At 38.9% G+C, this 16,626-nt stretch overlaps 2 protein-coding genes across 10 annotated transcripts; one reads left to right on the top strand and one right to left on the bottom strand.

Annotated features, from left to right (window-relative positions):
* Positions 1-711: 711 nt before the first annotated feature.
* LOC121526747 (probable histone deacetylase 1-B) lies at positions 712-7,430 on the top strand. 2 transcript variants are annotated; one of them, XM_041813459.1, is made up of 14 exons: positions 712-859; positions 1,587-1,699; positions 1,789-1,906; positions 2,020-2,094; positions 3,598-3,736; positions 3,890-4,031; positions 4,110-4,202; positions 4,317-4,425; positions 4,527-4,667; positions 4,856-4,964; positions 5,137-5,267; positions 5,360-5,512; positions 5,717-5,768; positions 6,497-7,430. In XM_041813459.1, exons 1-14 carry the CDS (start codon positions 808-810, stop codon positions 6,522-6,524), a joined length of 1,455 nt encoding a protein of 484 aa, XP_041669393.1. In that variant the 5' UTR covers positions 712-807; the 3' UTR covers positions 6,525-7,430. The 2 variants fall into 2 exon arrangements, with proteins under 2 accessions (XP_041669393.1, XP_041669391.1); XM_041813457.1 differs by having other exon boundaries at positions 5,360-5,530.
* Positions 7,431-7,555: 125 nt separating this feature from the next.
* Positions 7,556-16,583, bottom strand: tmem54a (transmembrane protein 54a). Of its 8 annotated transcripts, XM_041811967.1 has the most exons (9): positions 16,497-16,546; positions 15,658-15,902; positions 15,148-15,218; positions 14,418-14,578; positions 11,790-11,986; positions 11,587-11,646; positions 11,094-11,288; positions 10,872-11,009; positions 7,556-7,900 (listed from the first exon to the last, which is right to left on the bottom strand). In XM_041811967.1, the coding sequence occupies exons 4-9, from the start codon at positions 14,428-14,430 to the stop codon at positions 7,763-7,765; spliced, it is 741 nt and encodes a 246-aa protein (XP_041667901.1). In that variant the 5' UTR covers positions 14,431-14,578; positions 15,148-15,218; positions 15,658-15,902; positions 16,497-16,546; the 3' UTR covers positions 7,556-7,762. The 8 variants fall into 8 exon arrangements, with proteins under 8 accessions (XP_041667901.1, XP_041667899.1, XP_041667900.1 ...); XM_041811965.1 differs by lacking the exon at positions 15,658-15,902 and having other exon boundaries at positions 16,497-16,583; XM_041811966.1 differs by lacking the exon at positions 15,658-15,902 and having other exon boundaries at positions 14,418-14,548; positions 16,497-16,583.
* Between the last annotated feature and the right edge of the window lie 43 nt (positions 16,584-16,626).

Here is a 16,626-nt window from a genome sequence, read left to right as displayed (position 1 = left end):
GCACTGCAGGCAGTTATCTTGACCTTGTGGCTTAGTTTTGCTCTGACATTCATTGTCAGCTGTGAGACTTCGCTAGGGAGGTGTTTGCCTTTTTAAATCATGTCCAATCAATTCAATTTACCACAGGTAAATCAAGGTGTAGAAACATCCAAAGCGTCAGTTTTTTTTTGCAAAGGGTCCGTATACTTATGTAAATGTGATATTTCTTTCTTTCTTGTTTAATAAAATTTCACAAAATTCTAAAATTAGGTTTTCAGTTCATTATGGGGTACTGAGTTAAATTAATAAGAATAAAAGTGTGTTTTTTTCTACTTCAGCATCTTCCTGCAACATGACAAAATTGAAAAAAGTGAAGGGGGAGTGAATACTGTCATAAAAACCTACAGAAAAGCCTCTTGGACCCATACCTTAGAACCAACAGGAAGTCAACCGTCTTCCTCTCAATTTTAAACTACGGCGTGGTTGATGATGGGGCCAAATGACTTACCTACTATAACTGTTGGTTTGTACCCGGATGCGGGGGCCCTTCAGTGCTGCTGACACTTTGCTTTAAAATCACGCTCACAGATAAGGAGTCTCGCTGCAGAGCCAGTAGTTTATTCATTAAAATGCGGAAATAATCTGTTAAAACACTGACTTGTGTCGAACAATTGCAGCACACACCAACAGTAAACGGCTGTACTCTGGCGCCCCTTGTTGAAAAGCAGCTAACATTACATCCTATTGATTGGCCGTGGTACAAACTATCCGCCTCTTGTCGCTGTTGTCTCCTGCGGTGTGCGGTGAAGCCAGCCAAAGAGCACTAAAATGGCGCTTACTTCCCAAGGAACAAAGAAAAAAGTTTGCTACTACTATGACGGTGAGTGTCTTATATAGCTGTTAGGCAGCCAGTGGATGCGCTATTGAATGAAAACCGCCAATTTTGCAGCAACAAAGGTTGCAGTTTATTTCACCTCCTGCTAACCTGGCACGTTAGCTAACATAGCTAGCTTAAGTCGCAGGCGGCTGTCTTCATCTTAGACTAATGCCGTGTTGCTAAGTCCATGCCGAGTATTAATGGCCCCAAAACGTGATCTTTATCTTTTTTAATGTGCTGGTTTTGCTTAAAGAGTCATTTTATGCGTCTATCTGCCAGACAGAACCACTCAAACAAGATGAGTTAAGGTGACTAGCCAGGGCGCTAACAAAGGGGATACGAGTTCTTCATTGTCGCCACAATTAACGCTAACACTAAGCTAGCATTCAAATAGACTCTCTCAGCACCCTGTGATGCCGGGTTAATAGGCTTAAAATACTGAAATTTGATCGATGATTATAGATGTGTGTGGAAAGCCCCCTCCTGAACGTGTGCATCAGTACTTTGCAGAGTTTCATACAGAAGATTTTATTTCCGTATGTTTAGGTTAACCTACAGCTCCGTTTGCAGCATCACAACATGCATTCATTATTGTTTCATTTATTCACTCAATTTAAAGTGCATGATTCGTGCAGTTTGGCTTTTATTTTCATTTACTCGTGTTGCATTAATAAGAGTAAATAAAATCATTAATCAGTACAACCTGTTGTGTTTTATTTTTTTATTCCAGGTGATGTTGGAAATTATTACTATGGTCAAGGGCATCCCATGAAGCCCCACCGAATCCGCATGACTCACAACCTGTTGCTCAATTATGGCCTGTACAGAAAGATGGAGATCTATGTAAGTGAAGTCTCACTACAGTTCTTTACCCTTACTGATCTTATTGGCTTTCCTGGGGTTTTTCTGAAATAAGCATGCCCTGTTTTCAGCGTCCACACAAAGCTAGCGGAGAGGAGATGACCAAGTATCACAGTGATGATTACATTAAATTCCTCCGGTCAATCCGACCAGACAACATGTCCGAGTACAGTAAACAAATGCAGAGATGTGAGTATGGAAAAAGAGCTTGACTATGTACTGGAAGTATTGTGTTACTTTCCATTGATTAAACTTGTCATGAAGAGAGTAACATAGAGTTTATTTTCTACATTGATTTACAGTTAATGTGGGAGAGGACTGTCCAGTGTTTGATGGCTTGTTCGAGTTCTGCCAGCTCTCAGGAGGAGGCTCTATCGGTAAGAATTACAACTCGTGTTTTGGACACTATATATGAGGATGAAATTACTATCTCCCCTATGGAAATGTATCCAAGTATTTCCTAAGTGCTGTTGAACAGAGCAGGGACATAGTAACACAGCTTCCTAGTTTTATTGGATGCTCATGTTACTTGATTTTGCACACAGATACAAAAGTATTTCACTAAAGCCAAAAACTTCCGAGGTAGAAAGCCCCCTTTAGCACTGATGTTTTTGTTGCACTGTTGTGCAATGCACATTAACTTTGTAATGCTTAAAGTTTGTAAAATCAAGTTAAAACTGAGGGTTGTTTTCCAATTTACTCACAGTATAAAAACTTCAGTAAGGGTTTGAGCTGTCACTGCATAAAGCATCATGGCATAAATAAAAGAAATCAGTTTAGGCTTGGAAAAAAAAAGATTGATGATGCTCACAAAGCAGAAAAAGGATATCACTGCCTTAAGTATCATCAAGGAATTCAAAGAGAGCAACACATTACAGAACAAGTCTGGCAGAGGTAGGAAGAGGAAGATTTCAAAGAATCTGGGAAGAAAACTAGTGAGAGATGTGTCTAAAGACTCCAGAACATCTGCCAAGACACTAGTGAATGATTTAGCCAAGTCAGGATTTGTTGTCTCATTGAAGATGATCACTAGAGTCCTGAACTGGAATGGACTAAGAGGTAGCAGACCAAGAAAAAGTCCACTTCTGCAGAGGAGACACCTTCAAGCCAGACTGAAGTATACTAAGAACAGCCTGGAGAAAGATTATGCATACAGGAAGCATGTCCTTTGGACAGATGAGACCAAACTAGAGCTCTTCGGCCATAGAGATGTTGCTTAGTTTTGGAGAAAGAAGAGAGAGGTGGATCACCCAAAGCACACCACCCCCACAGGGAAACATAGTGGTGGGAGTAACTGGAAATCTTGTAAGTGGAAGGACTCATGAAGAGAGAGGGATATGTGAAGATTCTGAAAGAAAACCTCAAGTAGGTCAGCAGCAAAACTACGTCTGGGTCGTCACTTTGTCTTATGCCATAACAACCCACAACATATGTGACTCCTGGTGAACTACCTCCAGAAGACCAAAGTGAACATTATAGACTGGACTGCACAAAGTCATGACTTGAATACCATTGAAAATCTGTTGGGAGAACTGAAGACCAAGGTCCATGCAAGAAGACCATCAAATCTGGAGGAGCTGGATAGATTCACCAAAGAAGAATGGACTGGGATTCCTAGGTAGATGTCTGAGACCTGTTGAAAACTACAACAGACAACTTCAGGCTGTTACCCAGAAACCCAGATTTTTTGTGAATTAAGTTTGTTTCTGTGTGAAAGGTGAAATAATGCAAGTATCCAAAATAAAACTAGGATGTTTGGAATAAAACTGTTAGATCATTTCTCCCCCATCTGCCATCTTTGCTCGATAAATCTGTTACAAACTGAGACCTTGTTTGATTAAGCTGTGGTTATTAACGCTCTCTACCTTGTTTTGCTGCAGCTGGTGCAGTGAAGTTGAACAAACAGCAGACGGACATCGCTATCAACTGGGCTGGAGGCCTGCATCATGCCAAGAAGTCTGAGGCCTCAGGCTTTTGCTATGTCAATGACATTGTACTGGCCATCCTGGAGTTACTGAAGTGAGTAGAAAAGCCCCATTATAGTCACTCAAGTATGTTTTATCTTGAAGGGGTGATTCTCGGTGTAGTTGCTGTAGAGTGATATCATAAACCATATCTCATTTTGTAAAAAAAAAAGTCTTTAGACTAAAATGAACTTTTCTCTCCTGCCAGATACCACCAGCGAGTTCTGTACATAGATATTGATATCCACCACGGAGATGGTGTGGAGGAGGCTTTCTACACCACAGACCGTGTTATGACGGTTTCCTTCCACAAGTATGGAGAGTACTTTCCTGGCACAGGTGACCTGAGGGTAAGTCTTGAGGTTATTAAACAGATAAAACTTCATTTATCTTATACTGTAAACTGACTTTTGTCTCTTTCTTTGTAGGACATTGGTGCTGGAAAAGGGAAATACTATGCTGTGAATTACCCACTGAGAGATGGGATTGATGATGAGTCCTACGAAGCCATATTCAAACCTGTGAGTACAAGAATACTTGTTCAACGACTGTCATGTTTGTTTTTTGAAAGTTAAGATCTCCCTTTCTGTGAAGAAGCCTTTAACTGAGTTAATGAATCTTATATTTTTGTGTAGATAATGGCCAAGGTGATGGAGATGTACCAGCCCAGTGCAGTGGTTTTGCAGTGTGGAGCTGACTCTCTGTCAGGAGACAGGCTTGGTTGCTTTAACCTCACCATCAAAGGTAAGTTCCTAAAATGACTGTCTCCCCCGGTAACACTGCAAGCAAAGAGGTCAACAACTGGCCTGTGAAACGTGTTTGATTTTTCCCATACTGTTTCTCAGGTCACGCTAAGTGTGTGGAGTACATGAAGAGTTTCAATCTGCCACTGCTAATGCTCGGTGGAGGAGGCTACACCATCCGCAACGTGGCACGCTGCTGGACGTATGAGACCGCTGTAGCCCTAGATACCTCCATTCCCAATGGTGAGTGTAGACCTGTGCTGCATTGAAAACAACCAGCGTGATTGAGCAATTTCAAGCTTGAAATGAGAGTAAAATAATCTAGAACAATCTGTAGCCACATCATAAAAACTAGTAAATTACTTCATGTTTATTTATCTTTAAAAATGAAGTAGACTGAGTGTACGAATTCTCACTTTGTAACCTGGCAGAGCTCCCTTACAATGACTACTTTGAGTATTTTGGACCAGACTTCAAGCTGCACATCAGCCCCTCAAACATGACCAATCAGAACACCACTGACTACCTGGAGAAGATCAAGTGAGTGCATGAGATGTCCCATGATTTTTTTTTGTCTAATATGTGTTTTGAAAAGTTTATTTGCATCAACTAAGTCAGTCTGTTCATAGTGAACAACTCTCACAGGTTCTGTATGTTGATTTGAGACGTTAAGAATTTGGTCAGTATGTTCATCCTGCATTCTGTCCTTTAGGCAGCGCTTGTTTGAGAACTTGCGCATGCTGCCCCATGCTCCTGGAGTCCAGATGCAGGCCATCCCTGAGGATGCTGTGCAGGAGGACAGCGGTGACGAGGAGGAGGATGACCCCAATAAACGCATATCCAGTAGGAACACTTTACATAGTCCTTTTCATTTTAACCCCTGAAACAGTAGAGCTGCATATTCTAATCAAACCTTGTCCTCTGTTACTGCTCAGTCCGTGCTCATGACAAGAGGATAGCATGCGAGGAGGAGTTCTCTGACTCAGAGGATGAAGGTGAAGGTGGTCGTAGAAATGCAGCTAGCTTCAAGAAAGCCAAGCGGGCCAAGACTGAGGGGGAGAAGGAGGGAGAAGAAAAGGAGAAGAAAGGTGAGGAGGAAACAAAAGGTATCTATACACTTTTTTTCATTTTTTACCTCTTATTTATCTCTCAGTTTTATCCCCGTAGAAAAGACGGCTTATTTACTCATCGAATTTGGTTGAGTTAAAACTATAAGTTGCTGTTTATCATCCCATAAGAAGCAGAAGCTTTCTTTTTATGAAAGCTGTGATTATGTTTTTTGTTTCTTTTAGAAGTAAAAGAGGAGGAGAAGGTGCCAGAAGAGGAGAAAATGGACACGTCAAAGTAAGAAAATATATCACATTATAGAATTGTGTTGTTTAGGTCAGTGGTTCCTAATCTGGGGTCTGGGAACCTCTGGAGGGATGCCAAAGATTTCAGAGGGGGCACAGGACCCTATCTGCTCTGATGTGTCAAAATTAGATGTGCAAAAAGATCTGAAACATATTGTGTATTAGCGCCACCCTAGCAGAATTAAAAATTAAGAGGATTTGTTTATTCCGTTAATTTGTTGAAACTCAGGATTTAAGACTTTTTAACTCAGAATGTTTTAGAACTACTTAGTGTTTAAGGTCAAAAACTCTTAAATCAGAAACTCATAAATTTCTAGTTTTTAACATCATAAATTTACAGCAGTGAACAGTCAGAATTACAAGAAACCAAACTTAACAGTGGTTTGACTTCAACTTTATAGTCCAAAAAATTCAAAGATTTTGGTACATGACATTTATGACATTTCAAGTTGAAAAATATTTTTTTTTCTTTTATTTAACTTTTTTTCCTTGAAAATCTCTAGATCCTCTTTACTATTTTTCCCCTATAGCTGTCCTAATATGGCATCATAATAATGGATAGTTAAAAATTGATGTTTGATTTCTCCAAGTGACTCCTGGGGAGCTTAGCTTCTCATAGATACTAGTAGGGGGGCCCTAAGGAATAAAGATTAGGATCCACTGGTTTCGGTAGTGCCTTGATAGGAGTGCTAATTCAATCTTTTACCTGGTCCCTTCTAGGCCAAAAGAAGAGTCCAAGACACCTTGAGATCCTCAGCAGCCAATGATGCCAGCGCAACTGATCCTGATGGATCCTTTTTCCCCCTTCAAGCAAGATTTTTTGGATAGCTCATCTTTCCAGGCTGCTGCTGTTAAAATCCATGAAGGACTATACCTTTGTAATGAGGTCCACCTCCCTTTAAAATGGGACGGGGATCCAATCAGGATTTTCTAGGTCACCTTTTCAACCTTTGCTGTTTATGGACTGAAGTCAGTCAGTGTTTCTGAGTATTGTTTTGTATGCCTTCTCATTTTATACCCTTTATCTTTTTATGCTACGTCATTTGCCTTTCCCTTGTGAAGCAACTGTAAAAATGGCTTAGTACATGTATGCTTTTATATATCTGATGGATTTAATTTATTTAAATCATAGATATTTTGGCTACTCTGTTTTGTCTTTCAGTCCCATTTTGTCCTGTCTTTGAATATGTAGTTGAAGCATGTTTATGCAATAGATCTTTTTCTGTAATACATCTGTGTCACTGGTCTTGCCTGCCAAGGTCACCAAGCCAGTAGAGGTGAATACCTTTTACATGTCACAGTCAACATACATGACAGTCTTATATTTTAGGATGTTTAGTTTGTGCCCTTCACTGACAAAAGAACATCTTGGACAAGTTTCCTGGACTCCTGCCTCTCTAATGAAAGTTTTTGAGTTCTGTCCAGTGACTGCCATTGTCAGTTGTATTCCAAGGAAATTTGGACTTGTATGTCCTGTAAGAACCAATCTCAGATTGGAGGTAAGATAAATGCTAGATTTCATTTGTTGTATATATTTATATTCTGAAACTTAAGAAAAAACGTTCCACTAAAGTTTGCAAATGTTCTATAAATCTGACCCTGGTGTGTTTGAACACACTTTCAAAAACCAATAAAAAAACTGCCCTGAAACAATTCTCAAGCATTTTTCTGAAATGTTATCAGCTTTCCAAAGTAAAAAAACAAATCACCTGTTATTTCTGGTATCAAGAAAAACACGACACATTTTACAAATCTAAAAGTTTTAATATGAAGGCATGGGTAACAGCTTTGTGTTGGACACAAAATAATAATTTTGGACCTAACCAAGACCAGTTGACAGAACGACTCCCTCCTCTCCTAGTTAATGTCATATGTCTTCTTTGGACATAACATATGTAACAGACAATACAATAATTTCGTAATGACAGTGCATTTTTAAAAGTTAGGCTCGACAGCCATCAACCTATTTCACTAGGTTAATCTGCTTCAGAGCCATTCACTTTGCTCCACTGCAGTGCCAGAGTCTAACAGTTCATCCTGCTCTGCAGGTTCTGCCTCCACATCCGTTGGTGGATCTCTAGCTGGAGGTGAAGACGGAGTTTCAACAGCTCTTTGGATGCGCACCTGAAATGTCATATGACACACAAATATTGAATCTACAAGCCATCTTTGAAACAAAAAGACAAAAAACAAGAAAAGTAACAACAAAAATGTAAATCTGCAATTGAAAACCTACAGCAACAAATCGAGGACAACACTGACGTACAGCAAAAGAACTGGTCTGTGGTCAAATTTAGATTCATAGCTGGTATTCAAAGGGTTTTTTTTTTTTTTTTTTTTTTTTTAAAAAATGCTGGTCTAACAAGCTAAAGCTCAAATTTGAATCTGAACGTTATATAAAGTGTCTGGCTTGGGAAAATTAGCCAGTAAATATCTGTCTAGACATCAACGTGTTTCACAGTGATAAAAGAACTTTTCTAAAAATGTATTTTAACCTCCTGAGCTTTTGCTTGGTATGCATTTTTTACCACTTATTTGGGATAAGTAACACCTGATAAATTAAAACATCAGCCTCGTCTTTAGACAGGAATTTCTTGGAAATGTTTCTTTCCAAAATCCACACGAATTCCCTAAGATTTCAAAGAAATTACCTAAGATTTCAGGGAAAATTCTTAAACATATTTTTAAAGTATCCCACTAAAAGAACCTAAAATTTTTTGAAAAATATTTCCCAAATGTTTCAGTAAAATTTTGTCATAAAGCCTTAACATTCCAAACAAAGATTTCGACAAGAATCCCAGAATTTCAAAGTAAATTCCTCTAAAAGTACAGTAGCAGATTCCCCCTAAAATTACAATTACCCAACATTTATTGAAAAGGGTGGAAACATCTAAATTATTTCCCTGAAATGTCCATGAAAATGCCCCAAATTTCCCCAAACATCCAAACAAATTCCCATGAAAATTTCCCCCAAAATGGAAGCACATTTCTCACAAAACTTCCAAACTCTAAAATATACACATATCCCCCAGATCTACATGAAAACACCTGAAAATTTCCAAGCAAATTTCTCAAAATATCCAAACAGCAAATTCTCCCAACATTTCAAGCAAATGGTTTAAACTTAAATGGAAAAATTTTGACATTTTTTCAAAAATTCAAGGAAAGCCAAAAAGTAATGTTCTGATACATTGCATTTTGAAAGCATTTTAACCTCCATCATATTTTCCATTTTGTTTAATTGCCACCTGATGTTACAGCAAAATAATAAAAAAACAAACATTTATTCTCATTAATCAATGCTCAGGACCCCATCACCACCAAGTAAAAACAGAATTTTAGAAATTTCAGTAGTTAAAAAAAATTAAAATAAAAAACTTAAATTTCATATAGACACAAGAACTCAAACCCTTTGCAACATTTTAAATTTAGCTCAGTTGCCTCCCATTTCTCTCAAACCATGAGGTGAAAGGAACTGCCTGCAGAGCTCAGAGACAGGATTGTTGCAAGGCACACATCTGGAGAATGCTACAAAAACATTCTGTTGTTGAAGGTTCCCAAGAGTACAGTGGCCTCCATTATTTTCAGAATGGAAGTTTGGCACTAACAGGACTCTTTCTAAAGCTGGTCGCGCAGCCAAACTGGCTTGTCATTTGGAGTTTGTTGCAGACTCCAAGCAGGCTTTCATGTGTCTTTATCTAAAGGGGACATATGCAAAAATCACTTTTTCAGGTTTTTCTAACAAAAACACGTACCCCTGACCTGTCCACAATCCCCTCAAGTACCAGAAAATTCACCCCCACAAGCCAAAGTCAGATTTTTCTCTCATGACCTCATGTGGGGAGTTAGCAACGCCCCCAGGTTTGGTTGCCCCCCCCCCCCCACTTGGAGGAAAGATCCGCCCTCCTCTCCTGATCTTCCTCTTAGCTTCAAGCTGAGATGCTGGATAGCTCAGTGGGTTACCCTGCTGACTTATCTGGGAGATTAATGGTTCAAATCCCAGTCAGGTCCTTAACTTAGGATAAAAGCATCTGTAACATTGTAACATCAGGAGTGCCATATCAATTTCCTGAGAGGGGTGTGGTCAGGGGCGGAGTCAGACAGCTCATTAACATTTAAATCCTCAGACACAGAGCTTTTAGATATACAAAAATCCAATACCTGAGCATTTTTTCAGTAACAAACTTCACAGGCATGTTTTGGGGACCTCTGAGACCAATATAAACTTATCTTTAAAGGGTAAAAAATGTCCCCTTTAACACAGGTGGACTCCAATCAAGGTGTAGAAACATCTTAGCAACAATTAAGACACATGGGAAGAACCTGGGCCAAATTTCAAGTGTTGTTGCAAATAACACTTGAAATTTCAATATTATTGTTAATATATTTAACTTTATTTTTAATACTATTGTTAATATATTTAACTTTATTTTTAATACATTTGCAAAAAAAATCTGTTTTCACTTTGTCATGATGGGTTACTGGATGTTTAATGAAAATAAAGATGAATCTTTTTTCCCAGTAGCATCAGCTGCAACATAATAAAACTGAAAAAGTGAAGGGGACCTGAATACTTTCTGAATGCACTACATGTGCATGCAGGGTCATAGGAGGTTAATGTTACTGAAGTGTAATTAACAAAATTAACATACATGATTACATTTGTATTTGTACATAAGAGGACCAGGGGTTGATAAATCTAATGAGGGCAAATATACTGAGCCTCCGTTTAAACTACTTTATTTTCGCTCTCAAGGTCAGGCCCAGTGCTTTTGCATAGACAGCATGAGATGAGACAGAAACCACAGTGATCTGTGTATGTTTGCTGTCAGCAGTGGGGGTCTGTATCAAAGGTCATGTCACATTGCTTTTTGTTCTTTATCATATAAGATCTTCAACACAGCATTTTTACATACATTTTTCAAACTTTTTTTCTCTAACATGCATACTAGCCTCACAATTACCTCACCTATGTCTGACTATAAAAACGTACTAAAGGTAAAAAAGTAGGATGAATACCACAGTTATCAGCAGGCATGCACCCTGTGACAAATGTTGCAGGTCTAACTGTGTCAGTGATCCTACAGCTACTTACCCTCCTGGCCCGGACCGGCCTCTTTCTGCATGGACAGAGGTAGAGAAATGAAGTACAGGCAGCAAAGCAACGGAAGGAGAACACCATTTCCACCACACACATAAAGATGAGAGGCACCCACAGAATGATAGTCGTCCCCTGGTTTAACACATACACAAAACGTTATTAAACTGATCAATAAAGACTTAAACAGGGAAATTTAAAATATGTCCTCTAACTCACATAAATACGAGTGGGATCGAAGGGGCATTCATATGTGATGCTGGCGGAGCCGACTCCTTTTTCGTAAGATTTACAGTGTGTCAGCAGGCTCAAACCTTTGTGAATAATTGCTTTCACCATGGAAACTGACAAGCCCAGGATGGAGGCAACTGCCAGGAGACCTGCAATGAAGCTGAAGACCAACAGGACCCACTGCTGCAAGGTACAACACAGATTTGGACAATCAGGAAAAAACACTTTGGCTTATTTATGGACAAACATGTCTGCCTTAAAAGTGTACTTATGAAGTAAAAGGAAATACTGAAGAAACATACAGTTTATAACAACCTCTGTTCTTAGGCAGGTATCCAAATTATTTCTACATATTCTCTCTTACGAGTTTATACACACTTGACTGTTTTCACTTAAAGAGACACGGGCAAGTTCTGACAGGAGCTGGCAAATGACAGAAGGGAGACGTGATGGGAAGAGAGGGGAGTATAGCAGTGTTTACCAGGATCCTGTTTTTCTTGTTTTTGGAGAGGACAATGGCCGTTATTCCACTAATGATTCCCTATGGAGCAGAAGAAGTAGAGAAGAAAACACAGATCTTAATGACAGAATGAAAATGCAGAAAAGGACTGCACTGGTCAGTCATGATCTATTTAACATTTCAAATTACTTTTGAAGTTCTTAATGCAGCCACTTCTTACTCACCACTAAACCAGCCACAATGGCGATCACATTAGAGATGGCGTACTCCATTGTCCTGGCCTGAGCGTGCACGTTGATGTGTCTGAGCACGGCGCCGTGCACAAGTGCTCCAAGCAGAAAGTTGACATGGCCCACCAGCACCAGCCCCAGACCCATCTTCATCAGGGCCTTGTTGTCCTTGAGGCTGACGCAGCATATTCCTAGAGGAGAATAGATGTGACATTTGAAGTAGGTTAGCCTTTTGGAGAATTTTAAGAGGCAAACAATGAGCTTTTTCAGCTGTTTGTCTGCAGACTAAAGCATGTGACTAATCTTACCGAAGGGTAAATGAAGAACAGGAACCAGTATACAAAATGAGATTACAGTACACACACTTACAAGTGATGAAATAAAAAGAACAAGCTGTGAGTGCTGTAAAGTGAGAACTTGTGTGAGAATCAACATCATTGCAGTGTTGCACTTTCAGAAAAGTCTAAAGGAAGTCAGTCGGTGGTTAGCAAACGTGACAACACTTCAGAAATAAGGCAGTTACCACAGTTATGCCTGACCCCTGCAGAGATGACAGAGGATACCTCGGTGAACAACAGAGGGATAAGGTGTAGGAGGGATTGTATTGACCCCCCCCCCATAATGAACAGGACAAAGCTTTGGGTGGGGCTGTGTAAACATTCAACACAACATTTATCTGATGGAAGGGGTTCAGGTAGAAACAGAATCCTTCAAGAGGCCCTGATTCTAGCTTTAAGCTGTGCTTAACCATGATTTGGCCTTAAAATTAAGAGACTGATGTTTCCTGTCATTCAAGCACAGATCAAATCAATTTTTTTGTTGTACTTTTTACTTCTACTTGATTGGTTAGTTAGTGGCATATAAAGACATTAGTTACACATTTCCTCCCAAAACAGCAGTTAGATTTTACTTTAGGTTAAGTCACACCTTAAAATAAACAACCTGGTCCCAAATTAATATTCTCTTGCTATTGCACATTCAGGGCTGCCCACAGAGAATGGTCCCTTCCTTGTGGTGATTTATTGATGATATCAATGCATGCCTTTTGCATGTGTAGAATTAGTGCTAGGGTCCTGGCTAATAGTTTTGGACTTTAAAAATGTGTCTAACTATTACTGGGTTCTGATGTTTGACTTATTTATTCATGCTACCTTTTAACCCCTTTTCAACACTTTCTGCCCATTTCTTCTACTGCTTTTTGCCACTTTACACACACTTCTAGAGGTTTACTGCCCGTTTTTGCTACTTCTAACCCATTTCGTCATTTTTTGCCGCTCTATTGTAACTGTATGCCCACTTTTGACACTTTTTGGATTAGATTACTTTATCGATCCCATTTTAGCCACTTATTTTTGACATTTTTATTCCGTTTCTGCCACCATTTACCCATTTTAGTTAAGCTACTTTTCACTTATTTTTGCCCATGTTTGCCACTTTTTTTTTTTGCCAGTTTAACCATTTTTGCCGGGGTTGTTTTTTGGCAATTTTCCACTTTTTTGGCCACTTTTCACCTATTTTTGCCCCTTTTTATAATCATGTCATTATTTTTTAAATTGGTTGCCCCAGTTTTTCCTTTTTTATTTCCTGCCATCCTGTCGTTTGTGCACATCATGAATTTTCTTTGAAGTCTAACCTTACTTTCCAAATGGTTTAGTCCAGCGCTCCCATCCACATTGTTAACTTTACCAATGAAAAGGTGTTTTAGTTTTAAGAGACAGTGGTTTAAATTCTGAAAAAAGCTATATTTGTAGAACAGCATAAAAAATAACATTTGTGTTATATGGATTGCATAAGAGTGGTTATTATTCAGGATAGAAAAATGAAATATTGAAATAACTATAATATATAATAATATTAATGAAATAACTAAATTTTACTGTGGACCTGGATTTTGCTGGGCCCCAGAAAGCTCTCCCCTCTCTCCCCCCTTATGGGTGGCCATGTGCACATTAAGGAAAGATCATATTTCACTCTAAGAGCCCCTTGGGTAGCTAAAAGTAGCTACTCATTACTTTGATTAAACTTAGAATCACCTAGTTTTTACTTTAACTTGAGTAAATCAATAGACTAATACTTTTACTTCTAGTTTAGTACAAGTTAAACCAACTGCACTTTTACTTGAGTACAATAGTCTTGAACTTTTCCGCCTGTTTTTAGTCAGAAGAACAATCATATGCATGTTTTGCATATTCATTAAGTAAATAGAAGTATTCCTCTAATGTTAACTACTCTGTTATACAAAAGACACCCAGTTTGTAGTTGCTACTTTGCTCAGAATATCTTCAGATTTTACTCTTGAGGTTCCCTTTTATAGCTAAATGAAGAGCTATATGTGAACCAATATGAGTAACAGCGAATCATACAAGCTAAAGCAAAAACTACAGACTTTCACTTTTGCATGAGGGGAATTTCACTTCAGCAGAACTCAACCGAGGAACAAATGAACACAAGTGAAAAGTCACAATGAGCTCAGAAAGCCTGACAAAAGAAAACGTAGGCCGTTTGACTTTCGACGTTTACCTGCGGTGTCTGAACTATGAGCAGACCACGCCTAGAAAGTTTAGCACGCTACACAGACAAACATCAGTAAGTTTTAAAGAAACATGCAAGAAAATAACTTACCTAAATTAATCATGGTGTATTTTATATCGTCTTAGATCATGTTAGCTTAAAAGTTATGTTGGAGTCATACTGGACGTCTTTTCCAAGCGCTCGCTCCTCGTAGGTCGTTGTCTTCGTCTATAGCCGCTCACCTGCGGACAAACAGGCGCAGCTCTGCTTACCTGGAAGATCCGCCCACAACACATTCATGGCACGAGACGGTTAGGGAAGAGTTTTGGACAGAAACACTGGTCATTATCTGTTAGTTGGAGTGAATAATCATTTTTAAGATAAAATGTATTTTTTAAAATTATATATCATAATATTATTAGGCCAATGTAAAGTTATTTTCCTTGGTGAAATAGCACAATGTTGTATGCATGCATTGCTATTCATGTTAAAACCAGGCCTTACACTATACCCATACGGATTGAGGTATTCTCTACCATTTGAATATGTAAAAATGACCTGATCCAAATAAATAGAATAATAGGGAAAGACGTGACACTTCTTTGTGAGATGATCAAAGTAGCACATTATCAAAAATCATTACTGTCCTGAGCATACAGGCGCAATAACATATCAAATAGTATCCACCTGTATTGCCACCTGTGCGCATGCGTGCAGTTTCAGACCCTACAGAGGCTTAAACGTGCAGGAAAGCAGGTGAGGGAACATAAGAACATAACAGTCTCTCATGACTGAAATGTAACAATACTGACACCTTGTGAGTGTGGCTACTCAGACCTACCGTCCTAGCTGGGGCAAGTAAGAGGAAGAGGTGTCAGCTCTGCACACCAAAGAAGGACTGTAAGACACATGCTGCAGGTGTAAAAAAAAACAAACAAAAAAAAAAACACATTTTTTTTTACAATCTGTACACTTGCATGCGCAAATTAGTTGAGTGAATTATGTTGTTTGGTTCACATGTTCACATTTTTGTTTTGTTTATTCGTTTCATTCTTTACTGGCAAAGTAAGTCATTGGGGTAAAGTTACTGAAATAAATAAAATGCATGAACAAAACTACTTTTAGCACTTGTCTGCTACTTTCTTAGGCTATAGAAATACTTTGCAAAAGCTGCACCAAAATACTACACCAAAATACTACTACAAGCATCAAAAAATAATTTTCAAAGAAAACAAATTGAGTTCAGTGAAAGTTCAAGCAGGAAGACTTTCTCATTCATTGGTCCACAACCTTGTTAGACCAATCATCATGCACTTGTCATATCTAAATCTGTCATTTGCTTTTTTCTCACTTTCAGTGTGGATGCGGCAACCCTCCTCCACCCCAGTGACCTCCATTCAGTTCATCAGCCTCTAGTCCAGATCCTCACAGGTCTTCTGCTCATCTTATCCTGCATACATCCTCATCAAAGCTACCTAATTGGGTTCCTGGTCCAGCTTCTCAGAAGTCTACTCCTCAGGTATCCCTCATCATCACCATCACCAGTTTCTAGACTCCATAGGGAGTATCCTATTCCTGCCGTTTGCTTCTCTACCCCTTTAAGTACATGAAGTCATCATGATGGAGTCAAATCGCCAAAGACATTGCACATTTCTCATTCATCAAAATTAGTCAATAAATCATTGTTAGACTTGTATCAAGACTCTTGATTTAATTGGTAGTGTCATAGAAACAAGTGGCATCTGAGTAAATGCAGTCTTTCTGCCATGTAAGGAGGGAAAACTTAGGTAGTCGTACAAATTTGTGGCCAATAACAAGTTGTTTCTTTGAGAAAAATACATTTGGTGTTAAATTCAATCAAAATGCTTTATTTTAGGGGTTTGGTGAAAGCGGGTCTAAAAATCTGTAACTAGGTTTGACCATTTGCCTTGCCATCCATCAGTGGAAATCTGTGATGTTCCTTTCTTCATAATTATGAAGCATTAATCTATGTTGGGTTGGTTTTGCTCATTTTGATGAACTAAAGGTGAGGAATGATAAACTGCCAAACCCATCCTTATACTTTCTGGTAGTTCTCACTTAAACAAGTTTGGCACACCTGATGTGGAGGTGTTATTAAATCTAGTTTGTTTAATCAATTAAACATCTCCACATTGAAGCTATAGGTTAACAAAGACACTAAACATTTACCTTAAGAAAATGTGGAAAACTATGTATCCATAGCTGACTTTACCTCCCTGCAGCACACAAAGCCTCTGTAGGTTCACTGCTGCCTGTCAGACTTGTTAGTGTAATTGCCATCACCTGGCCCTCCTGCACT

Source organism: Cheilinus undulatus, linkage group 18 (assembly GCF_018320785.1).
Source record: "Cheilinus undulatus linkage group 18, ASM1832078v1, whole genome shotgun sequence".
In the NCBI taxonomy this organism is placed as follows: Eukaryota; Metazoa; Chordata; class Actinopteri; order Labriformes; family Labridae; genus Cheilinus; species Cheilinus undulatus.
Note: the sequence above shows the minus strand (reverse complement) of the source record. Positions and strands in the feature narration are given on the sequence as shown.